Here is a 26,094-nt window from a genome sequence, read left to right as displayed (position 1 = left end):
TCTGGATTAGGCAACTATTTGTTCAGTTGGGTTGTGGGAGCAGCATAATAATTGCTACTTATTCCAAGTGTTTCTGGAATGAAAACGGCAGAATTTATTGCCTCCTCCTTCATGTGGGTTGGGCGTGTGTTTGTCCAGACCAAATGTAAACAGAAACTTCTCTGGTTGACAGCTTGCCTCAATACACAAGAATTAATCGATTTGTAATGGGTATTTTGCAATAGCTTTGGACTGATTTAAATTCAGGATAAAGGTTAGTCTATGTGACTTAGAGCCCAAAATTATGCAACTGTCTCTTTATTTAGATAGTTTAATTTTTCTCTACTTGTCTCTTAGTGAAAGAGATTCGGTTCTTCACCAATGCATGACTATCCTTCCTGTTTACTTGGGATTGGGAAGTTTTCCTGGGAAAACTGGGGTACACAGGCTACTTTAAGTGATAGCATTAAAATGAATAAGATTTTAGTTCACCATATGAAGATTATTTACAATCAGTTCCCAAATTATGTATAAACTATGATTGTAAGGTTAGCAATTGTTTTCTGAGTTTAGTTTTTGTGAGTTTTACTCGGCCTTGGCATGTGCCTTTCTTCCAGGAGGTCTTTTTTTCTGTTGGTGCTGAGGATTGAACCCACAGCCTTGTATGTGGGATGCAGGCACTCTAGCACCGAGTTACGCCCCCCCATCTCTCCCAGGAACTTTTGAAGGGATATCCCAACTTCATCTTGAGAAGAACACGTATAGTGGTCCCTTGGTGTTTGAAGAGGATTAGATTGGGATGAGTTCTAAAATCCATGGATGTTAGAGTTCATCATACACAATGTTAAAGCATTTTAATATAACCTATACTCATTAAGCCAGCTCTACATGAGTTATAATACATATTGCAAAGCAAATTTTATGAACTATTGTTCAAGGAATTGAGACAAAGAAAAATGTCTGTACACATTCAATACAAATCCAATTAGTTTTCAAATAATTATGACATGTGGTTGGCTGAATCTGTGGATGTAGACCTCAATGGCATGGGAGACAGATAAAAATTTTGTGGACATTTTTTATATTTTAAGAAATAATGCCCAGAGTAGCAGAATGATGAATATAGAACACAGAAAAGTCTTTGGGAAGGCTTGTGTGTTTGCTGTCTTTTAGCCTCTCTGAAAACAGTCAAATCACAAATACAAACTTAAAAATTTACCCCTGTATTCATGGAATTTAGTTAAATTAACATTTTTTTATTCTTAGTGATATGGCTAGCCTCTTTTATTTATTCTGTTTTTCTTCCCATCTAGAGGGTTAGATTTTTTTTTATTCCTGAGGGATTACAGATCAGAAATACTAATTGTTGCATTAAAGGGAAAAAACAAAATCAGGTTTAACAGATTCTCAGTTTAGAAATCATCAAAAGTAATCCTTTCAAAGAGGCTATTAAGGGCTTGAGAGATGGCACAGTGGCTAATATCACTGGATACTTTTTCAGAGGACCCGGGTCCAGTGCCCAGCACCCACAAGGTGGCTCACAAATGGTTGCAACTCCAGTTCCTAGAGCTCTGACAACCGCTGGCCTCCTCAGCCACCGCATGCACATGATGCACAGATGTACATGCAGATGTAACAGTCAGACACATTAAAAAATTTAAAAAGAGAGTATGAAAACAATAATAAAAATGAGATGCAGCAAATGTAACAGATGACAAAGTCACTCAGTCACATCCACTTTTAGCTTAACAAGTGAAGTTGTTGGAAGGACCGTGAGACATAGACCTTTGTCCAGCAGTGCCAGCCTAGCGAGCATTTGGGTCAACACCTTCACCTCTCTGAGCATCAGGTTGTTTGTGAAAGGGGTGACGTTATCCATCCTTGTTGTCTCTTAAGTTGCTGATATCTCATCATTCCGTGTTCCCACCTTCTGATGATGTCTTCAGAGACACGTCGCTTTCTAGCTCTTTGCCCCCAGCCGAGGCCCTCTGAACCAGTCATACAACAATGGCTTACTCTCCTAGAACCTGAGAAAATGGCCTCTTCTCAAGAGGACAGAGGTCATCATCTCAGTAGGTTTGCCACCAGCCATAGATCACGGGCAGTCTCTGGATCCCGACATTTGTAATTTGGGTTTTAGCATTCCTGTGTGATGACATTTACCCCACAAAATCTCCTTTCTTGATTTTAGCTCTCATTTTCACACTCAGCTACTTTCTTACATACATTTGGCTAACTCAGGAGAGCTTTTAGAGATTCTTTCCTCTATGTCCTCCACCCGCTTTTCTCCTAGCAGGGTCTAGAGGACCTCAAGAACCACACCTCATCCCTGGGTGGCATAGTTTCAGGGTGGCCATTCTGCCAAGTGCATGTCGGACATCTGAAGATCCCTCTGGATCTTTCATGGAAGTGCTTCACAAACATCTCAGTAGAAAGATAAATGAGGCCCTGTCTTGCCTGATGACGTAAGAAAAGACGGATGCAACCTGTATGGAGGTTTATTGGCTACAAACCATATGCACATTAATGGGCCCCTGGGAGAGCAGGAGAGTAGAGCTTTAATTCATAAACTTCTTCTTTGACTAAAGTATTCCAGCAATATATTAAGAGCATCATGGGAAGTCTGGTGAGACCATTACAGAGAAAAGTTTCTGAATCTGACTACTCCAAGGATTCCCAGTGAGACTCACCCATTAGCGTCTAGGCAAGGACTTTCCATTGGGGAACATGGTTTTTACAACGGCCAGAGACTTATTGGCCTCACACATGCTTTTGGATCTCATTCACTTGAGAAAGAACTATTCTTCCATTGACGCTCTCTTGAGTGATGGCCTTGATTGTTGAAGCTGTAGATCCTGTGGGAAAGAGTATGGAAGAGGACGTCACTCCCAGGCTTCCCCACCATGGGAAATGTGCTCATGTTCAATCATGCTCCCAGACCCTGCAGGTTTCCTGCGTCTTGTAAAAGCTCTCACCAAGCTATATGGTGGGCTCTGCTGCAGGGGAAAAGGGTCTTAGCATGGAGGAAATCTCTACTTCCTCCAGAAAGCAAAGGTCTCTTAACACGGAGTTTCTGGAGATCTGGAGCCTGGTGCAGATCTCTGGCCACCAGCTCTGGAGGGGTGCTTTCTCCTCACGAGGACCCTGTGGCTCATCATCACAGATTGTGAGTTTACAGGGCACCACGTGCCATTCAGGGCATCTTGTTTTAGGTTCTAGAAGCATGACATGGTTGGGGGAGAAGCCAGGGATGCTTACTGTTCTCAAAGACATCATCCCTTATTTGAGTAAGTGCTTTGCTGATACATCAGTAAACTGGTCTAGGCCACAGGGAAGAATGGAAACCATTAATATGAGTATAAGGGGAAATGTATAAATGTAAAAATGTCAAGCTACCTGCACAGCACACAGCAGGTTGCACATCAAGTATTGGGCTACCCACCCCTGGATGTAGCTAAGGAGAGTTTTGTGCCATCTGTCCAGTTTTGCAGAAACATGGCAGTTAGGCCAATTGCTCTGGAATGGTTAGCTTAATTTAGAGTCTCTGAATCTCTAATGCCTTAGAATAATTTTATAAAAAAATGAGTCAGAAAGTGATGCATAGTCTACACTCTCGTGTGCTAAACTTTTCTGTCATATATTCATGGTAATCTGAGGAAGTATGGTTCCTGGGTCAAAGATGTGAGACTATTGAGTTGGACGAAGTAAAAACTTGGGTAATTTTTTCTCTTTCTGGTCCCCCTTCCTCCTTGCAGAAGTACTTGCTCTGTCTTTAGCATGCTACATGAAAGCATGTCTGTTTGAGAGAAGGATGCATTGTGTCGAATTGCCAACTGCATCTGGCCTCAGAACTTAATAGTCATGATTCTCTACTCAAATCTCATGGAAACCCCTACTGTTCAACAAAGTCAGGTTTGGGAACTGATGTGATATAATTTCCTGAAAGTCTAGTTAGCAGAGTTCATTGTTCAAGAGAGAGAGAGAACACTGTCAATCATCTCTTTATGTTCTGTTGCAAAGAGCTTGCATACACAAGAGGGGCCTCCCTTATTCAAAATCCCCAAGTCCCAAATGGGACAAATTCTCAAGCTTTTGGAGCACTGACATAATGCTATGAGAGGGACATTATGCACTTCAAGACTTCATATTTAAGATATTATTATTATATATAATATATTATATGTATTACAATGTGGTCTGTATATAGGCTACATATACATGAAACATAACTGAATTTCATGTTTAGCATTATGTTCCATCCTCAAGATTCATCATCATATACATGAAAATATGTAAGAAAAAAACCTCTTCAAACCCCTAACTCATTTATTCCTAAGGTCTTTGAATAAGAACTACTCAGTCCTCTACTGCTAAAACAACCAGGGCCCACTTTGCTCTGTGGTACCTTGAATTGAAAATTTCTTTCTGATTATCTGGAAGGAAAATAAAAATTGAGCTCAGGACATTTGGGAGCAGAGTAAGGATTATGGCTAATACGGATGGGTAGACAGGCAGGCGGATTAACCAGAACAACACGTAGAGTCAGACAACGAGACAGAGTCTCTTTTACCTTTCATTCTCGACTCAGACTCATCCATTGTCCTAGGAAGGCAAGAGAGAAAAAACAGAAGGTCACTTTGGCGGCCAGCAGCCCTTCCTTTGCTTGTCGGGCAGATGTAGTAAGATCGTGAGTTTGTGGAGGCTAACTGGATCCCTCGGAAGAGAGGACCACCTCCTAGAAGGTCTGGAGTCAGGGAATCCTCCCCGGTCTTCCTATCCCTCCTTCCAGCACCCAGCAGGCTTTGCTTCTCCTAACATCCCTTCCAGAGTCAGGGTCCCAAGGCTGGACCCCTGAGATACTCTGGCCATAGTTTGACCCAACCACATTTTATTTATATAAAATGTTAGTCTAAAACATTTCCCTTGACTTTTCTTCTTATTTTTGAACTCAAATTGCTTGCTCTCTATTGGAGAAACACAATAGTCAAACCCTTTTGATCTCCCCATCCCTGCTTTGAGCCAATACTTCATTTAACTGTTCTGAGTGCAAGCCTTCACACGCAAGGAGAACCAGCCTTTTAGCTCAGACTCAATGAGACACCTGATTGAGGAATATTTCAGAGAAAATGAGCCTTTCTCTTTCTTTAAAGCCACTGTGGCCATGCCCTGGGGACACACACACATTCCCATGTATGGGGGCATCATGGCCAGCATGTTCCAGCCACTACTGCCTCACCCTTCAATGTCTCCCTCCAGGAGCTGGCGGTAGGTGGCGATTTCCTTCTCTAGGTGACTTTTGATGCCCAGCAGCACTTTGTGTTCACTGTTCTGCCGCTCCAGGTCTTGGCGTAGCTGCATCAGCTCCTCCTCATAGTGGGAGATGATCTGCTGCATGTCCTGGAGGCGGCAGGAGTACCGAGTCTGGGTCTCAGTCAGCATGTTTTCCAAAGCTGATTTCTGAAAAAGAGAATGATAGCCCGTTCACTAGTCCACTGGGGCCCTCGGCAGCACGGGCTTAATCAGGGTTAGCTTACCCCCACCTCTCTGCTCGGTATCTTGGGAAGAAATAGGCTGACAGAGTTGGGACTTGGGCTCAGTGCTGGGTCTTCTGATGCCATGTTTTGGGCGTAAAGCTCCTGACAACCCCACTGCATCCTCCTAGCTAGTGTAGTGTACTCACGGGGGATTGAACACAAACTCTCTGGCTCTGAACCATCCCTAATGTTTCCATTTTATCTCTGGCTCAATGCAAAGCTCCAGGAAGGAGAGAGGCTGCATCCCCAGAGAATGATCTGATATAGGGATGCCATGTGTAATAGGGAATTGCGTGGTTACCCCTGAATTAAGATGAGCAATGAGTAACTCTTTAGGATAATTATGCTCACAACCACAATCCCGCTACAACACTGGACATCCCTATATACTCAAAGATGACTTAGATGTTAATCTTAAATTCAAATGATAACTGAGTGTCCAGTCATTTGGTGAATCTAGTCTTGTTCTTAAATGATGGTCTCTTAAATGATGGCAGCCATTTTTGAGGAGATTCTGAAACTTCAAAATGAAGCATCTCAGCTAGGGTTGAGATCCAGTCCTCGTGTTGAATGGACTTACCACCCGATTTTCTGTACCGTGTAACTTCAATTTGAAGGAGAAAAATCCTGATTGTATCAGCTATTCACACTTGAACGGCTGCTTAGCTTTCAGGAGCCCTTACTAACGCTGCCTGCCTGTTAAAGCTCATCCCTCTGATGCGGGCACACTCTCACTCTCCCGGAGACCCATTTTGTTCCTTCTCTTTTGACCTCAAGCCTCATCTTCCCATGCCTCCTCTCAGCCCTTTGTCTCACTGAGGCATGGAAGCAATCTGGAGAACTCCAGCAATGCCTCACCCTTATTTCCTCCATGGACTTGATCTGTGTCCAGGTACCCAATGCCTCCAACGACATGAGTGGTCTGCCGTCATCACCCCCACTGCCTCCTGCCTTCACCGTCATTGTCCTTTCTCCTAGATAGTCCTACCTTGATTTTCTGTCTTAAATCTATACCCACCCTCAGCCACCGTCCAGCTTCTCTGTTTCCCTCAACAGATAGCAGAGTTCCTAGAAGAGCAGCCTACACAGGTTGCTCCACATCGCCCCTCCAAGACAGCCTACAGCACGTCACACTGTCTGGCTCCATTGTGACTTGACCCCATCACGCCCCTTCCATTCCTCTTCCCCCCTTGCCCTTCTCTCCTCTCCCCTTCTCTCTGTTCTTTCTCTTTGTTACTGGACGTTGCACAGGACACACTTGTGCCTCCTGGCGTTGGCAGTCACTGTCCCTTCTACCTGGAGCTCCCCCTCCTCTCCAGCCCACAGCCACATTAAAGCCCCTCCTCATCTCTCTCAGACCTTTCCTCAGCTGCCTCGTGCTCACTGTGTTTAGGGTGGCAGCTCTTCCCTCTACCGTGTCTTCCTGTCTCCCGTGCAGTCTTTCCCAGCTGACACACACATATTTTGATGATTCACACAATTGTGGTTTGTCCTCCTTACTCTTTCATCACTAAATTCTCAGGGCTAAGCATAGTGCCAGACAGGGGAACACATGAACCCAGGTATCAGAGCCTTATTGACCCCAGGACTATTGTGAAATAGAGTAGTTGAAATACACTGAACACCGAAGAGCATCACACTGTGGACCATTTCAGTGGCCCTCGTCGCCACCTTAACACTGCTTATTTTTATGGGAGACAGGGTTTTCACTACACAGCCCGGGATGGTGTGCAACTAGTGATCTTCCTTCTGCAACCTCCCAAGTGCTGGGATTATAGACATGCATCCCCATGCCTAGCTGACAGTGCACATTTTAATGTCTGATCTCTATCAGTAGTTCATAAAACAAGGTTATTTACCGTATGGTCTTGCAACACAAATGAACTAATTATGCCCTCTCAAAATGCAGGGAAGAGCAGTGCTCAGGAGCTGCATTGATGAATGGTCAGAAGGTTTGGTAGACATGAAGGGAATGAGGTGATAGATTACACAGTGAGCTCTGGGAGCAGTGTTCATGCACACATCTTACCAAACCACAACGAAGACAGAAATGGCTTAGACTCAGAACATGTGCAAGATAATGGGAGATATGTCACCGGCATAATGAACAGAGCAGTGCATTGGAGTCAGCCAGGGCTAAATTTGTCACCCATCATGCTAGTGCCAGAATTTCTTTCTATTGGAGTTTGAGGAACATGCTGGTTATAAGTGGAGTGAAGACTGACAGACAATATGTGTGTGTGTGTGTGTGTGTGTGTGTGTGTGTGTGTCTAGCATCCACCATCCCTGAAATCACACAGCTTCACCTCCAGTAACACACTAGTTGTATGACCTTTGCCAAATTCATTAGCTGTCTGAAGTGTTGGTTTTCTTCTCTTTAGAATGAGAGGGCTAAGCCCTACCTGGGAAGGTCAATATGACGATCGCCAGTATTGGATGCAATGAGCCACTCACTCAAAGTCTAGCTGTGTCTCCACAGATTTCTCCTCATCATGAACAATTGGAATGGAAAGTGGAGAGTGACAGAAGTCCCTTGGGGACCGGTGAGCCAGGGCCAGGGGACAAGGTCAAAGAATGCTCTGTGGAGACTGTACAGGGTCTAGGGTCTCTCTAGCTCAACTCACCCTGTTGTGTTGTGCCTGCAGGTCAATTTCTAGGGCCTGGAATGTTCGCCTCAGCTCGTGGACATCACTTTGGTTGCCTTGTACAGGTGCCGGGCTGGCCGCCTCCTGGGACATGGCTGCTGACTGTGAACCAAACAGAAGTGGAGGCGTCAGTGCTGTGACGTGTGGCAAAGGAAGAGTTGGCAGGTCCGGTCACTTTCCTTTTACCTGCTCTCTAAACCAGGTGTCCAACTCTTGATGTTTCTTCTTTATGATTAGCTCATATTCCTGCCTCATATCTTCCAAGACCTTAATCAGATCTTCCCCTGGAGTTGTGTCCACCTTCACATTGACCTTGAAGTCACTTGGCAGATGACTCTCCTCCATTTCCTGTTTAATGACAGAGGAAGACAGTGATGCGGCCCGTGACAGCCAGGAGACTGGATCCCTGTGTTGATTGGCACTGGTAAATGGTTCTATTTATGTGGTTACCACTCTCACTGGCGTGGCGGTTTCGTAGTTATTAGGAACTGACTAACCATCGTGGGCATATTCTCTAAAACTTTGAAATAAAGACTGACATAACACATGTGCTATGGTTTGGGTATAAAGTGTCCCCCCAACCCCCCGAAAGGGTCATGTGCCGAGGGCTTGGTTCTCAGCCAATAGCGTTGTCTTGGTTGGCTTGGGAAGATCCAGGAGTGGGAGTTTGCTGGTGGGTCCCTGTGGGTGGATTCATGGAGAGATCTTATCCCTGGCCCCTCCTTGTCTGTCTAGTTCCTGTGAGCCATGAAGTGAAGACACTCTTTTGTCCTATGCCCCTGCTGCTGTGGTACACTGCCCAAGTACATGGGCCATGTGGCCATGGACTGAGCCTCAAAAACTGAGGAAAAATTAATTCTCCCTCCCCAAAAAAGACATTAAGCTGGGTGGTGGTGGTGCACGCCTTCAATCCCAGCGCTTGGGAGGCAGAGGCAGACAGATCTCTGTGAGTTCAAGGCCAGCCTGGGCTACAGAGTGAGTTCCAGGAAAGGTGCCAAAGCTACGCAGAGAAACCCTCTCTTGAAAAAAATAATAATTTCCCTTCCCTTAAGGCGTTCCCATCAGTCATAACAATGAGAAACAGCACACTCAGAAAACACCTGGGAACTTGTAGAGAGGCTTCCTCACCTCATGAAGGACAGAAAGGAGCAAGTCAGAGAAGTAGAGAGAGAGGAGAAATAGAGGGAGAAATAGGGGGAGGGGAAGAGAGAGAGAGAGAGAGAGAGAGAGAGAGAGAGAGAGAGAGAGAGAGAGAGATTTTACCATGCAGGAACAAAATACCCACAAGGACCCAACCTTGGATTCTGTCTCCTCCAGATATATTTCACCTCCCAAAGTGCCATGAGTGGAGGAGACCGAGCATTCAAAACCCAAGCCGGTGGAGGACATTTCATGTTTAAACTATAACAACACATAGTCAGATGGTTTATTTGACTTAATTCCTTGGTTGAGACTATTCTAGAAACAATTATATTTCTGGTGCAAATAGACTCCTTTCTAGCCAGTGTTCTTTGGTCATGTGTCTATGCAGTTAAGTGGTCAACATTTCCAGTGCTAGGCCAAAACTTTGGGGAAGCAGTGAGTTCAGTAACATTAGAGAGACTTTAAAAATGCCATGCCTTAGGCTTCTCCAGGGTTCCATGGAAACCAAGAGGCCACGGGAAAGGTGTTAACTAACAACCACTGTCTAGACAGCTGTCCAGAAACCCAGCTCTGATGTTTAGAAGCAACCAGGCTTGCCTAAAATGTTCTTCTGTCCTTTGGTCTGTCTCAGGGACCTAAGATGAATGACAGGTAATTCTGTAAGTCAGTTACATGCTTCTGTTGCTTAGGGTGCTTGGGTTTTGAGTTTTAACATTGTCCTTCTTTTCTGTACATTAGGCCAGTGAGGGACACGTGGCCTCACACATTTACTTTCTGCCTTTGTCTCTGTTTCTTTCGCTATGTTCATATATGTCTGTCAGTACATGCACCTGTGTGTACATGTATGTGGAAGCCAGAGGCTGCCCTCCACCTTATTTTTGAGTCTCTCACTGAACATAGAACTCTCCAGTCTGGCAACATGACCTGGCTGGGGTTACAGGCGCATGCAACCACACCAGGGTTTTTAGTGTGTGTGCTGGGGGTTTGAATGAATGTCCTTTGCTTCTGCAGCAAGTCCTGTACAGACTGAGCTTCCTTCCAAGTCCCACTCACTATTATCCTTTTGCATCTTTATGTGAATACTGTGCACATGTGTGTAAGCATATTTGCATGTATGCATGCATATGCATGTTCATAGGGATGGTGGCTCAAGGTTGATGTTACCTGTCTCCCTTCATTGCTCTCCACTTTTTTTATTTTATTGAGGCAGAGTCTCTTGCTGAACCCAGAGCTCAACCATTTGGTTAGTTTCAGCCAGCCAGCTTTTCCTGTGGCTCCAATCTCTGCCTCCCAAGTTCTGGGATTACAGGAAGCACCACATCTGCCTAGTGAGCTCTGGGATCCAAATTGTGGTCTTTATGATTAAATGAACACTATACCCACTGAGGCATCTTCCCAGTCCTGATTCTTATAGTATTATACTAACAAGTTGGGGAAACCAGTGTGTGACAACAAATTATTATTATTATTGTTTTTGTTGCAATAACTGTTAATTATTATTGTACTCAGTCATGTTTGACATCTGAGTAGATAACCTTGACATCGGAAGAAAACAGATGTTTCTGTGGTTCCTTATGAGGGACACTGGGGTGAGCACTCAGGTGGTGGCCCCTTCTGTTACTATGGGGTCACCCTGGACTGTGAAGTTAGGGGCAGAGCTGGTTCCCAGGAGCCCAGGGCAGTCTCACCTGCTCATGGCGCTTCTTCATGAGGATGAGTTCTTTCCTCATTCCCTCCACCTCTTGCTCCAGGTCTGTCGTGACAATGGTCAGATCATCCAAGTTCTTTCGGAGGCTCTCAACTTCAATTTCCAAGTCTTTCTTAAAGGAGTGTTCATTTTCATACCTTTGGCGAGAGTGGGGGAAGAGCACACCTGTTGTTGGAAGGCTGCGGGCTTGGCTGGAGTCCACTCAGGTTTAGAGGGGGCTCTCTTACTTTTCAGGTGTGAGAGACTGACTGATACATACAGGGCATCATTAGCACATTGGCGCACTGATACAGGACACACACAGGACTATAAAACACTTGTTCCATGCTGTGCTTGTCTGTGTTGGTGACTCAAGGTCAACTTTTAAGTGCAGTACAGAAGAGGATACCCACAGACCTATACCTGTCACCTAGCTTCATTACCCATGAGCATCTTGCGTGTTTGCTTCATCTAAATTCATTGCTGATTTTTTTTTGTGGTAGCTGGTTGATTATTTATTTTTGGACAAGGTCTGCTATGTAGTACAGGATGCTCTTGAACTCAATCTATATCCCAGGCTGCTCTTAAACATACCATTCTACTGCCTCTGCCTCCCAAGAGCTGAGATCACAAGTGTGCATCAACAAACACGGCTCATTGCTGAAAATGTTTAAAGCAGATTACAGACATTATGACACTTTAACCCTAAATACCACAGAGTGCATCTAATAAAAAATGTATTTTTTTCTAAAAAAGTACAACCAAATTACCATCCCTAAAGTGGAGAGTTTTTAATAGCACCTAATTCTTAATTCCTATTCGAATCCTCACATGCTTTCATGTGCACTTTATGTCTGGCTTAGTTAAATTGCACGTGACTCTTGTCATGCCCTTTAATTATAATTCAGGAAGATTTTGGCAGCCAGTCACAGCAGGCCCAGCTTCCCTTCTGCGGAGCTCTGTGAAGAAGGGACTTACTTGAGGTTGAAGTCATCCACGGCCATCCTGGCGTTGTCAATGAGCACGACAATTTGAGCATTTGTCATCTTACTGTCCACGATCTGTAAAATATGTACAGAGAATTATTCCAGCTGGACAGATCCACCCGTGACAGTGGTGTGTCTGAGCTCTGGTTTCCTCTGCCAGCAATCTGCAGCCCAGATAACAATCTTTTTCTTCTTAAAAAGATTTATTTAGTGTGTGTGTGTGTGTGTGTGTGTGTGTGTGTGTGTGTGTGTGTATGTGTGTGCCTGCATGACTTTAGTGCACCATGTGTATACAGGAGCCCTTGGAAGTCAGAGGGTCACCTGATGTCGGTGCTGGGAATCAAACCCAGGTCCTCTGAGAGAGCAGCAAGTGCTCTTAACTGTTGAGCCATGTCTCCAGCCCCCCTTTCTTTCAACTTCCTTTTCTGCGGCAGAATGGTGGAAATCAAGTCACATGTGCTAGGTGAAAGACACAGAAAGAATACGTCTGCTCTTGGTTTTGCTGTCTTTTTATACGCTAAACTTTCTCCCTTTCTTCTTTCTTTTCTTTGTTATTATTGCTACTACTATTATTATTTAACCTGCTAAGCCCATTTAGTGCTATCCAATCCCCCTCCCAAAAGAAAAAAAAACCTCCCTCTCTTCAGGTAGATCCCAACTGCCAGTAGCTCCTCAGCTGGCAATGGGGCCTCGTGATCCCCAGCTCCGTCCCTGCTGGAGTTTTAACTGGCTTGACCTTGTGCAGGTCCTGTCTACCACAGCTGCTGTGGGTTCCTGTGCGCTGCAGCCGTCATGTCCAGAAGACAGCATTTCACCACACTCCTCCCATCCTCTGGCTTTTACATTCTTTCTGTCCACTTTTCTTTGATGTTCCCTGTGCCTCGGGGAGCAGGGCAGATAGATAAAGATGACCCAAGCATAGATGGACACCCAGAGCTGTTTATTCTCAGCGATTTGAACAGTTAGGAGTCTCTGCTAATTGGTACCCATTGCAACAAGAAGCGTCTCTTTCCAAGGCTGAGAACAGCACGCGTTTGTGTAGAGCTTCGACAGGCTGGGGTGGATGTGACTCCCGGAAGACCGAAGTAGGGAAGGAGGGGCTGAGCCTCTTGGTAATGCCTGCTAGCTGTCTAGTAATGGGAACACGACTTAGTGTTTTGCTTACATTTCTGAATCTGAAAGTGTTAGTTTTAAAATAAAGTGATGTGTGTGTGTGTGGTGTGTGCATGTGTGTGCCCATGCATGTACTTCAGAAGGACAGAGGAGGACCTCAAGTGTCCTGCTGTGTCGTTTCTCTCCTTATTCTTTTGAGATAGGGTTTCTTACTGAACCTGGAGTTAGGATGGTGGCCAGCAACCCCCAGCAATCCTCCTGTCTCCCACTTCCTCCCACGAGTGCTGGAGTTACAAGTATGCATGGTTATTTCTGGCTTTTGACATGGATGTTGAGGATCCGAACTCAGGTCCTCATGTTCACACAGCAATCGCTCTGACCCACTGAGCCGCCTCCCCAGCTTCTGAGTTTTTTCTGATTGTGACTATAGGGTATGATTTCCTAAAGAGCAGGTATTAGCTCAGATGCATGTAATTCTTACACATTCACACTTTCCGTGTGAGAGCTAATTTGAAGTATACTTCAGATAGTCTTCATATAAAGCAATCATTATTATTATTCTGCCCAAAGTGACTAGAACCACACATGTAAACTTCAGGAAGATGTATGTGTTTGTAATGTATTTGTGATAAGATTGCCTCTGTTGCAGCTATTAAAACAAGAACTGAGTGAATTCTTTACCACTGCTTAAGAAGTTTCCACAGTAGTAAAACCTCCAGCTAAAGATGTTCACTAGATATTTACAGAAGTTTTATTTACATTGGAAAAGACCCATTGGAGCTATTTGAGCGCTTGGGTATACAGGATCTTATGAAGAGAAAGAGCCCACATTTGATGTGGGGAAACAGAGTCAATTTCTCATCATCTACAGGTAGAACAATACTTTGGTACAGAGCATTGCGCCAGAGTAGAAACTGTAGCATTTCTTTGGCCTGGCTTCCTTCCCGAACAGGCCCATGGTTGGGTATCACTCCACCCTTGTCCTTCAGTCTCATCATTTGCTCAATAGGGGCTTGTATTAGAAGCAGGGGACTCAGATCCTGGCTTCAGGCTTTTGCAATGCAGCTGAAGTCACAGAACCTTGTGGCCTTCCCATTGTATTTGTACAGCTAATTCCTTTATTTAGAGAGGATTTTTTCTTGGGGCAAAGCTCTTCTTTAATACAAAGGTGCCTTTTAAAACTCTAGTCCTGTTTAAAGCTTCACCAATGACTTGGAATTTGGTCTTCTGAATGCACAATAGCCGCCTTCACAAGTAGGGGGAACGCTGGGCCTGGAACTCCAAAAGCAGGGCTGAGGTCCCGCCTTCACCCATTCGCTGACTGAGTATATCAGAGTCTCAGTTTCTTCATCCATAAAATGGTGATGAGAATAGTAATTGCCGCTCACCAATGTCACCTTGTGACAGTTAGAAGATCGTAAATGAGATAATATTGCACTCATACTTATCATACTACAGGAACTCTGGAAGGTTCATTGAACTTTGCCCCGAAAGTGAAAACTGCAAGCACGTCCTGGCTTCTTGCCCACAGTGCTGCTTTATGGCATTTTCTCCAGCATTCTCCCGCCTAGGCTTCTTATTCTTGGTATTATTTGCTCATGCAAAATAAAAGTAGCTCCATCCCCGGAGCTGGGGACTCGGAGCACTTTCTTCCTTGCACACTGAGTGACTGCATTCATCCACGCTGCTGCCGGGCTGGTTGACGCTCTCCTCATTAGCAGCCCCACAGTGCACGCATCAGAGCCAGAGGAGCAAAAATGCCCTGTGAATTTGGCCTTTTCCAAGGTAAAGTGGTCACTTGTCCATTGGGAAGCCTTTGGAATCAGGTATGTAATTCCTCCCCAGCCAGCGTTCTTGTGGTCCATGAGAGTGAGGCCTTGGAGTGTACTTGGCATACAGCGCATGTAGGGTGGGGGCTGTAGCTCAGTTTGCAGAGTGTTTGCCTAGCGTGGGTTCAATACCCAACACCGCATCAATGGAGCATGATGGCACATTCTTGCAATCCCAGTCCAGGATTGGTGAAGGCAGGAGGATCAGGAGTTCAAGGTTATCCTTGGGTACATAGTGAGTTCAAGGCCAGTCTGGGCTACGGGAGACCAACTCTCTCTCTCTCTCTCCTATCTACATAGGTATGTGTATATATACATTTACATATTTTTCATATGTGCCTGAGTGTATGTATGTGCCACATGTGCACACAGAAGCCTGCAGAGAACAGAGAGGCCATTTGATCCCCCAGAACTGGGGTTACAGGTGGTGATGGGGTCTGGGAAGGGAACTTAGGTCCTCTGCAAGAACAGTATATCCTCTTCATCATGGAGCCATCTCTCTCCAGCACCCACACCTCATATTTGAACCAGCTTCTCTCTGTTTTGCTTTACTAAATATGGTGTTATAATGTGGCCACTGTTTCTGAGACTCTTTCATACTTATAAATGGATGGGGATGGATTGAGAAATAGTATATGAAGCATAGCTTTTTAAGCTGTATGTTGTAATAATCACCTAGATTCTCCCCAAGGCTCTGAGTTCATTCTTTGAAAATCGAGTTGGTGTATTAGCACAGTATCATTGCCCCAAGGCATGTAATCTTCTACTCAGTAGAGGCAAATAGGCAATTTGACCATGCTCCCAAATGTCACACACCGAGAATCACCAGGGAGTTTTATGAACGATATACCTATTGCTATGTCCAATTTTGTGTTTCAGAAGGTTTGGAATCATTTTTGAACAGCATTTCTCACAGATTTTTGAGTAGCATTTAACATTGCAAAAATGAGAGTATTTTATCAGGACCCAGGGAGAGGCCAGCCTTAGGGGACTGAGGCACCTCTTATGACCTCATCTGCAAATAGGGTAATTCAGGAATGACAGACAACCTCAACCTCCAAGAGCGACCCTCTTCCAAACCATAGAAGGTGAAACATTCCAAGTACAGTTCTAGAAAAGCATGACCCTTGACCTATTTGGCCTCAGAACCCAGAGTTCTGCCCTGTAAGAGAGTGGGCTAGTTGCCCGGCTTCATCGCTGAACCCACTCATTCCCCGCCCCACCCGAGTCTATTGTAAGACATTTAGAAAAACAAGTAGAAGAGGTATCCAATTTCAGTCTCCTGGTCTGGAAGTTGGGGATAAAAATATTTGCTCCCCGAAGTTATGAGAGTTAAACCATACGTCCTGAACTCTGTGTGGCATGAGTAGCTCTGCCCATCCACAGCCGTATTCTTGTGAACAACACACCCATTTCATCTCTGTCCGAGGCTGGCGAGTTGTCACCATGCCGAAGTGGAAGTTAGAGCATTTGAAGCAGACTGGCGCACAAGGAAGTCCCACCTCGGCCTTTTGCGGCTGCCTTTGGGGGTTATTACACGTTTTTGAACTTCAATTTCCTAACAGTTGATGTGGGAATTAAGTCAGATAATAGAGATCGTTCCCACCACTGAAGAAAGCCCTTCTCACAGATATGCACGTCTGACATTTGACACCCCCCCCCCCCCCACCGCTGGATCTGGTATAATCTGGTATTTCTTTTGGGCTTCGCTCTTGGCTCTGCATTTGCAGGCATCATCCTTTCCCTCCATTCTAAAACCAAAGCAACTTCATTAAACGAAAAACACCGTGTGGATGTTGAGTCAACTTGTTTTCTTCACAAAGACAGCCGTGCACTCTGTAGTTAAGGCAATTACACACTCAGTTATTAGGCTGATTATTCAATAATTAGGGGTCATTACAAGGACAGATTTATATTATCTTGATTGGTCCTTCCTACATTCAAGCAAAGATGGCTGAGTGCTGTGAAATAATATGGTATTAATATTGGAAGCCTGTGATGGCCTTTCCAGGGTAGGGTAGATCATAAGTTCACAGGGATTTTCCTGGAACTCCTTCATACAAAGGGGAGGTTTATAGCTTTAGGAACATAACTGTGAGATGCTTATCCTCCCTCCACTTGTATCCAGGCACCCAAGAAGGTGGGACCTTAACCTTTTAGATGTTCGATTGAGAAACATGTTTTTCGAAGCATATCTTCTTCATAGTCTATCCCAACTTCCCAACTTTTAGATGTACTCTCATCCTGTCACTTTCCCCCTCTAGCAATATGCCATTCTCTGAAGTGTGAGCAACTTTGTCTTCTAGCAGCATCTGGAAAAGTAGCTAGGGATGCCATAATGGCAAATCTCTCTGCTGGCAGAGTGTGACGGCTTTTTAGGCACGATCTGCGCAAGAGTGTAACTCAGTCTTTTGTGGGCAGAGAGTCACACGGTCGCCAGGGCTCTGAGGGGGGGGGTAGAACTGATGTAATGAGAAAGTGAAGTCTCCCCTGTGCCTTGTGTACCGAGGGTGCACCCTGCATACCAGCCCTTATCACTGCCCTGACGTTGTTGGATCGAAAGTGATACCGCACAGCACCTGGCTGCCTGACATTTCTAAGGCTTAGATACTTTTTTATGTTTTAAAGCATGCAGAAAGCCAGGCAGGTTTGCTTTTTAAGAGATAGTCTGTAATAATTCTGAAATGCTTGCTGTCTCCACTCTCTACATCACTCGTAGAGAGAAAACTAATTTTACAGACAAGTTTCCCCAAGTCCTTACTTAAGGTATGACAGTAAGATTTACATGGGCAGTCTTTGAGACTGGGTTCTTTTGCTGTTTTCCCCAGGAACTGTCATGTGTGCTGTTCCCCCTCCCCCCGTCCCCCTGGGTATGACAGCGTCACCGCTAGCTGCAAGGTCTCTCGGTGTCTTACCTGCTCCTGCAGGCGGCTGATGTTTTCCTCATATTGGGAATAATCTTTTTTGTTGCTAGGTTCTCTCTCCTGATGCCACTGCAGGATACGACTTTCCAGCTTTGAATTGGCCTCCTCCAGAGCCCGTACCTTCTCTAGGTAGGTGGCCAGGCGATCATTGAGGTTCTGCATGGTGGCCTTGCCATTTCCACCTAGCAGGGGACTGCCTCTTCCAGACCCCCATGATCCTCCAGGAGGCAGGCAGCCTGGTGTGGTGAAGGAAAGGGAGATGCGGACACCTCCTGCCCCTCCATGGACACTAGGGGTCCTGTGGAAGCTCCCAGGCCGACCCCAGCTGCCTCCGAAGCTATGGACAGAGGCTGAGTAGGTCTGGCTAAAGCCGTGGTTGGAGTTCATGGTTCCATCTGTGTATGGAGCAGGCCTAGGCTCTCTGACACCGCAGGACTGAGCTGCCCCGGGCTGCCCGGGATGGTTTTATGCCCTTTGCTGTGGGAGTTTCCTTCCCTGACAACTGTACCGACAAGATCCTATGATTGTGCAATGTGGGTTTCCTCTTGGTCAATCCCGAGGTGCCCCTGGGCCAACACACTTTGCTGTTGTTGTTTAGAACCACATGAATGTGCCAGTTACCTCCTCCCTCCCGGTGGTAACCTGGAGGCGGGGCCCACGACATCAGGTGGCTAGCATGCCATCTCAGATGTCTTTCTAATCTTGCAATGGAATTTTTCCAAGGTACACTCACTGAAAAGAGGTCAGATTAAAGTCCTTGGTAAGACTGTTTTGTGTGGTACAGATTTTCTTTTTAAAAAAACTAAACATTAATCACGTGCACACACACACACACACACACACACACACACACACACACACACACACACAACCACTCCAGATAAATCCTCTATAGCCAGGGTAAGAAAGACTTAGAAGGGTAGAGCCAGAACAAACCAGAATCTCCGGTCCTCGAAGAAGAAAACTGCTCCTGTGCAGAAGAAAATAGAGAGGACACCGGACATCTGACTCCTCCGTGGCTGTTGCTGTTTGATGGAAAGTAATTTCAAAGGAATCGCTCTTCAGAACAAACCCTCAATTACAGTCGTAATTAATTAATGAATGACTGGCCTTCCGCTTCCAGGATGCCTTTCATCCCAGCACATCTCAAAACCAAACAACCCAGTCTGTCCCTAGGATGTCCCTGGGCAGAGAGAAATACAGCTTTGTGAATTGCCAGCAGCCCTGTCTCTGTTCTTGGTTGAGTCCTCAGACCATTGGCTTGTATGTGACCCACGGCAGGGACTATGGAAACAGGAAGCCTGCCATGAATGTTCGACATGCTTGATACAGCTTTCTGCCAAGGTAAAGGTTGGGAATGAATAAGATAGTTTGGGGCAAGGGCTGTGTGCGGGTTACGGGTGACTTGATTTCAAGAGGACTTAGAAACAAAATGTCAGGGGCTATGGAGATGGTTCAGTGGATAAAGGCCCTTGCTTTGCCAACATGAGGACCCGAGTTCGAATCCCCAGTACCTATGGGAACAGCCAGGTGTGGTGTTGCTGGTGCAACCTTACCATTGTTGGAGTGGGTACAGAGACAGGAAGATTACTGGGGCTTGGTGGCCACCTGTCCAACTCTAGGCTCAGCAAGAGACCCTGTCTCAGTGGAACAAGGTGGAAAGTGACCGAGTAAGACACCCGGTGTCCTTCATTGTCTTCTGGGGCGCTTATCCTCCCACAAACATGCACCATATGCCACACATATGCCCAAAACAAAAAAACAAAGTATGTCCTGAGAAGAGACGCCAATGTTACTATGTGATGGCACTAATTGCACAGATAAGGGAAAATAAGGCCCAGAGGGGACATGGGGAGGGTGAGCTTCAAGTCAGTGAAGCCACAGCAGGATTCTCCCTGCCACGTAGTGCTGTTACTGGTCCTGAAGAGTCCTGCACAGCTTTTCTTCCATAATGGTAATGGGCCTTCTCAGCCTCGTAGACGTTGTTAATCCTTATAACAACAATTGGTTGCTTCCAGGGAAAGGTTATAGTCTTTGTTATCTTTGTGTGTATGTGTGGGAGATGGGTGGTGGTGGTGTGGGGCAAGTACTGAGAATGGAACCCAGAACCAGTGAGATACAAACACTTTGCTGCTGACCTCCACCCCCAGTCCAATGCCCAGTTGTAACACACTCTGTAGATAAAACACCAGGGGTTGGTGGAGGTGAGTGATTCAGTTATTTGCATGCACAGTGTAACTGAGGGCATGACTTTGGCTCTTCCTTGGAAATGTGGGTTCAAAGGTTGCTTCCTTCAATAATCATTTTCTGAATTCTCTAGTATGAATCTGATGCCCTGATGGGAGGGAATGACCTCATCTAGATCCAAGATTTTCTAGTACAATGGGTCACTTGGTATCTCTGCTCTTCTGTGGCAGATAAAGCACCCACAGGGTCCAGCTGTTTCCTGTGGTTAATGAGGTTCAATCTTACTCTTTCCGTACTTGAGGCAGGGTCTCATGTAACTAATACTGACCTTAAACTTGCTATGTAGCTGAGGAGGGCCTTGAACTTCTGATTCTCCTGTTTCCACCTCTGGAGTGCTGGCATTATAGGCACAGACCCTGCTACTCTCTTTCTATGGTGCTGGGAATCAATCTCAGGGCTTCTTACATGGTAGACAAGCAGCCCACCAGCCACGCCAGGTCTCCAGCCCTCTCACTACTGACGGCGCTGCCTAACACATTTGCTACATGTCTCTGAGACTGCAGCCTTCTGGGAAGCAGGGTTAGGTCTTCTACCTTCCAAGTACGACAGCCTGGTCGGAGCATTGAAACATGGAAGAGTTTCATAAATGGTGTTGTTTCATAAGCTCAGTATTGAAGTTCTCTAGACTTACAATTTTAACCCAGGCCCTTCCATGCCATTATCTCCTATCCCTGTCAGGAGTATAAGCCACAGAACTTGAGTAGGAAAGGTCAATCCCGTTCCAATTATAAATGAAACCATTGAGACACACCAGCTCTGTTCCTTCTGCCCCTGCATCAAAAACTGAGCAAAGAATGTTCTCTGAATTTTCCTTATTTCACCATACAAAATGCTGTAAAGCTGTAATTGTGACTGAAGCAAGCTCAATGGTTCTTAGAAGGAGAGCTTGGGACCACTTATGTCTCCAGTGAGAATAAAGAACAAAGGTCACCACTTTTTTTTTTTTCCAATGTCCCTTCTGAAACGCAGGAATTTAATCTGTACTGCAAAGTATGGAGAGGAGGGACAGGTGAGCCATTTAAGAGATGGTTAGATATCGAAGGCTCTGCCTTCATGGATGGATTAATCTCTATATATTAATGGGTTGATTGGTTAGCAGGTTATCTTGAGAGGGAATCCACTGTAAAATGTGGCCTGGCTCCATTTCTGGTATGGGTTCCCTCACCACATGATAACCTCTCCTGCGTCAGGACTCTGCAGACTGTCCCCACAGGCAAGAAAACCCTCACCAAATGTGAGCCCCCAGCCTTGAATTTCATGGCTGGCCTCTAGAACTGTAAGAAATGAACCTCTCAGCTATTCTGTCATACCAATAGAAAGAAGACTAAGAGAGATACAGAGAGACAATTAAAATCATGGAAGTGCTTTTGTTTGATCCTGAAACGTCCCTCAAAGCCTCAAGGATTGAATATTGCCAACTGGTAGTGCTGTTCTGGAAGGCTGGAAGACCTTTAGGTGGTGGGCAATAGCTGATGGAAGGGGGTTACCGTGAGAAAGCATTTGAAAGTTACACCTCTCCCACATTAGAGTCCGGTGTTCTTCACTTCTTCATCTACAACTGTGTCTCTGCTGTAAGCTCCTGACACAATGAATTCCATTACACCCTTCTTACCTGGATGGACTGGACTGTCTGAAGCCATGAGCCAAAAATAAATCTTTCCTTTCACATGTTGGGTTTGGGAGGTACTCGGTCACATCGCTCTGTGGTCCTTTACACAGTGAATAAACTCCAGAGACTGTATGGCAGTAGGTCATGTGCTGGACACATACAGTTCTTGGTCACTGGTTTTGACTCAGGTTTGTGTTTATCTATGGGTTCTGTTGACAAGGCCCAGCCTTTGGAAATAGAAAAAACAACCCTGCCTCCAGTGAGTAAAAGGTTCAGACTGCACCCCGAAATTCTTTCACAAGAATCTGTATGGAATTGATCCCATCCCCAATCATTTCAGGTGTGTCTGAGAAGCCGTGACTTACTAGCCCATATATCTGGCTCCTGTCTCATTTTACATCAGTATGTGTGGGTTTTGATTTATAAGAATTAACCTTGAACATTTTTTTTTTTTTGTATTGCATAACCAGAACAGGGCGGGGGAAACTTGATGGTGTAATTTGAGAGGCCTGAGGAGAGGCAGTCTTTTGAGGTCTACCACACAGAAAATTTCCTTGTAACCTTCTGTGGAGAATCTATCGGATTTTAAAAGGGATGATGCCATTGGATTTGGGTGTGTAAAAATAATATTTGCTCATTACTAAAGTTTGGTTAGCACGTGAAAGTACAAGACAGAAAGCCTTCTAGGTTCACTACACAGAGGCAACCCTTGGTAAAGCCTGAGCTCCTTTCAGGCTCTCTCTAGCTACATCATTTGGAAGACACGAATGGCTAGAATAATTCGGGGCAAATGACATCTAATTTTATTTTTTATTTTTTTTGGTTTTTGAGACAGGGTTTCTCTGTGTAGCTTTGCGCCTTTCCTGGATCTCGCTCTGTAGACCAGGCTGGCCTCGAACTCACAAAGATCCTCCTGCTTCTGCCTCCCAAGTGCTGGGATTAAAGGCGTGCGCCACCACCGCCCAGCTGACATCTAATTTTAAAAATCATTTTTAAATAGTCCAGGAGGAACTTCATCCTCCTTTCCCAGCAGAGGTCCAGGATTTTGTCATTTTGTTCAGAGGACACACCTGCACCTGCAATATAGCTTTAAGATCTTATGTGTAGCTCCAGTTGTTCATGACTATAATCACCTCCCTCCGTGTGACTTTCTAGGTAAAATTATTTGTAATGTTCACATTTGTTTCCTCTTTCTGATGGACTAAGACACTGTCATGAAAAGGAATGGAGTGTTCTGTCGGAGAGGCTGGGTGGTGAGCGAATGGATGGGGTTGCATGTGGGCATCTCAGAAGCCAGCAGGGAGCTGCCGTGACCCAGAGCACAGTTCATCTGTGCCTTTTAGAGACAATCATTCCATCAATGAAACATTTCAGGACACCCTGCTTTCTCTATATAGTGGCAGAATGGCCACAATGATCATCCAACATATTTTTACTATGTATGGCATTTCAGGATGGATGGCAGTGGGACTCCAGACAAAACTCCTGTGACGCTGTCCTGTGGTTTCAGGGGCTACATAAAAAAAAAAGCATGTACAGAAGTAAAACATAGTGATAGCGTAACAGACCAGACACTGTGATTATTAAACTGTTTCTACTTGTTGAGGTAAAAGGAGACAATGGGTTGAAGTGGAGCATGAAGTAGGCCATTTCAGACTCGGGTGGGTAGAGCTGGCTCAGGGTTGCTTCTGAATGATTTAGTTATATAGTGGTGAGTAGACAAAGAAAAACAAAACAAAACAAACCACGCATGAGAAAACATGTTTTAAGATCCTAGAAGGAAGTTTTTATGAAGTGATAAGAAGGAAATAACCATGCTGGGAACTTGTCTTAATTTATATATGTATGGGTGTGGTATGTATGTGTGTGTCTGCATGGGTGTGCATGCGAAGACCAGAGGTTGACATCAGATGTCGTCCTGGACCACTTTCCCCTTTGCATGTTGACACAGAGTCTTCAGTTAACCCCCAAATCCCTGCTGTGGCTCCTGTCTTTGCCTTTCAGATCAGCAAGCATTAAGGCAATTGGGACACACAAAAACATGACTGAAAGGCACATTTGCTGCACATGCCCCATGGCAAACCACTGCCTAGTTATCCCACCACTTAGCAAGGCACGGCCTGACTCATCTTTAAGTCCCCAGTGTCTCCAGCATGTAGCAGGAATGGTAGCGGAGGCTGGTGTCGAGAGGGAGCTAAAGTTGTGATAGACCGTGTGGAGGAGTCTTTGTGAGACAAGACGAGCAGAAAAGGAAGCCGACTGAAGGCAGGTGAGGCAACAAGGGTGTGTGCTACCCAATGGCCTGGTGACAGAAGGTCCAAGACAGAGACACAGTTGGGAAGGAGTGGAAGAAGCTCCGTTTAGTGTCCAGAGGAGTAGCTGGAAACACAGATCCTGCTGGAACTCCCTAAATTTTGGATTCGTTTTAAAGACACGATCATCAGCCCCTTGTAGTCCCTGTAAGCCAGCAAATAGATGTAGCGTTTTAGTAGATTTACGTTTGGCTTCTCTAGAGAGTGTTGTGTATTTCCTATTGTTCACAGGGCAACAAAATGCCTATGTCACTTTCATGTGTCGATAATTCTTCAGTTTTTGTAGTTCCTCATTCATTTGGGAAAAACATTTCCGAAGTGAAAAATTAATTCAGTACTTAAATGTTAAACTGAGATTTTTTTTAAACTTGGAATTCAGCAGATTGACTATAAAAAGTTAGTAAAAACCTTGAAAATTGTATATGATTTTTTCTTCTCTTGTTCTTATTCTCTCTCCCACCCCCGGCCGCCCCAGAAGTGCAGTGTTCACTGACCTCTGCCTTTTGTCTTTATTTATTAAAGGGATCTCACCATGTAACTCAGGCTGTCCTTGAACCCAGAGGTCCTCCTTCCTCAGCCTCCCAGGGGCTGGGATCACAGTATGGGCTACCACGACTTGGAAAAGATGCCGTGGAGAAGTTAGAACTACTGATGTATAGCTTTTAGCGTTTTTTCCCTCAAAATGGTCCTTTAGTTAACTAAATACTGGGTTTTTTTAGGAATCTCATATTTTATAGGAATATACTGCTGGACTACGTGTTCATGTTTCATATCCTCATTTTTCTGTCAAATGAACAGTACTGGCAGAAGAGGAAGGACCATTGGCGAGACAGGGTCACGGAAGGGTAAGGACGCTTGCTTTTGTCACAGCTGGATTCCTCATTCCCATTGCATTTTTTTTCTCCAACTACCTGACCTGTCATATAAGGTCTGGTCCTGGGTGCTCCGTACCACTTTACGCTTCTAGTTTAGAATTGCCAGTTCTCATGGAGACACAGAAATTTAATGTTGTCACCACCACAAAAACAAAACAAAACAACCCCCCCCACCAACCCACCCTTTCTTGGTTGCCAAGGTCTTTTCACCTTACGGTGACTTTGTCACCATCTTCTGGGCAACATGTCTGCCATTCCATACATGGGTGTACACCGAGGAGGAGTAGTCTGGCCTATCAGTTGATAGGGAGAATTGTACGTTCTGTGTCGTTTTCAGCCCATAAAAGAAGGCCTGTATCGTCCTGCTCCTTCCCAGCGGACACCAAACCTTTCAGAGAAGTCAGCAGAGGTTGCAGCTGCGTAAGGTTTTTGAGAGGAGTGCAGGGACGCCATTCCATAAGCCTGGCTTTAGAAACGGAGTCCTTTGGTGCTACTTTGACATGGTGCCAGGCCTGTTGAGGTGATTGTGCTCGTTGGCGGTGTCTGAAGAACAAAAGATGGGCACCAGTGGGTGGGGCGTGCTATTGCAAGAGCAAAGTGACTTCACGCTGCTCTTTTCTCTATTTTCTCCTTAATCCAGCAAGGATGGCAGCTAACCACACAAATCTCTTCCACAAAGGCTGCTGTCATTAATAATCCCTGAAGCCAGCCAGCATGTTAGCTCCGACGCTCGCTGGGTATGACTTTCTGTTTCTATTGCCACATGAGGACACGTCTGGAGTATCCCTGGTGGTGGTTGGCTGAGGCATTACCTCACGCAATTTGCCTAAAATCTTGTTCTCATAGGTTTTACCTTTAGCCCAGAGGTTCTTGTTGTGACAGGGCCAGTGGGACCTGGGGAGAATTCCCGATTGACTCTTCATACCAGAATCCATCCCTAGTTGATACTTTGGGGACCTGAAATGCAGCCATTTGTTTGGGTGACTCCGTAAAACTTCGCTTCTTAAAATAAAGTCTTCATTACTTTGTTCTCTCTCTTTCCTTCTTTCCTTTCTTTCTTTCTTTCCTTCCTTCCTTCCTTCCTTCCTTCCTTCCTTCCTTCCTTCCTTCCATTAATGTTACCTAGACACCTATGCGAGTTACTAGAACAGAGAGAACAGAGACAGCTAGATGAAACCAGGGATGCCTCCAGATGTTGTTTTGGCATACTG

The 26,094-nt window shown here is 45.3% G+C and overlaps 1 protein-coding gene across 1 annotated transcript; it reads right to left on the bottom strand.

Moving 5' to 3' along the window:
• Positions 1-816: 816 nt before the first annotated feature.
• On the bottom strand, positions 817-18,272 carry Krt23 (keratin 23). Its single transcript, XM_028889516.2, has 8 exons — positions 17,832-18,272; positions 11,967-12,049; positions 10,990-11,146; positions 8,345-8,506; positions 8,138-8,260; positions 5,216-5,436; positions 4,550-4,581; positions 817-2,834 (listed from the first exon to the last, which is right to left on the bottom strand). The coding sequence occupies exons 1-8, from the start codon at positions 18,225-18,227 to the stop codon at positions 2,740-2,742; spliced, it is 1,269 nt and encodes a 422-aa protein (XP_028745349.1). The 5' UTR covers positions 18,228-18,272; the 3' UTR covers positions 817-2,739.
• Between the last annotated feature and the right edge of the window lie 7,822 nt (positions 18,273-26,094).

The sequence above is a fragment of the Peromyscus leucopus genome, chromosome 8b (genome assembly GCF_004664715.2).
Source record: "Peromyscus leucopus breed LL Stock chromosome 8b, UCI_PerLeu_2.1, whole genome shotgun sequence".
Classification (NCBI taxonomy): Eukaryota; Metazoa; Chordata; class Mammalia; order Rodentia; family Cricetidae; genus Peromyscus; species Peromyscus leucopus.
The sequence above is the reverse complement of the archived record's forward strand: the minus strand, read 5'-3'. Positions and strand labels throughout refer to the sequence as shown.

What these genes read in the sequence shown, in the direction of transcription:
- Krt23 (XM_028889516.2), bottom strand. Translation starts at nt 18,227, where the DNA reads ATGAACTCCAACCACGGCTTTAGCCAGACCTACTCAGCCTCTGTCCAT. An exon ending in GTGGATGACTTCAACCTCAA is followed by an intron (nt 11,147 to 11,966) that starts GTAAGTCCCTTC and finishes CTCTCGCCAAAG; the next exon opens with GTATGAAAATGAACACTCCT. An exon ending in TGCAGGCACAACACAACAGG is followed by an intron (nt 5,437 to 8,137) that starts GTGAGTTGAGCT and finishes TCTCTTTTTCAG; the next exon opens with AAATCAGCTTTGGAAAACAT.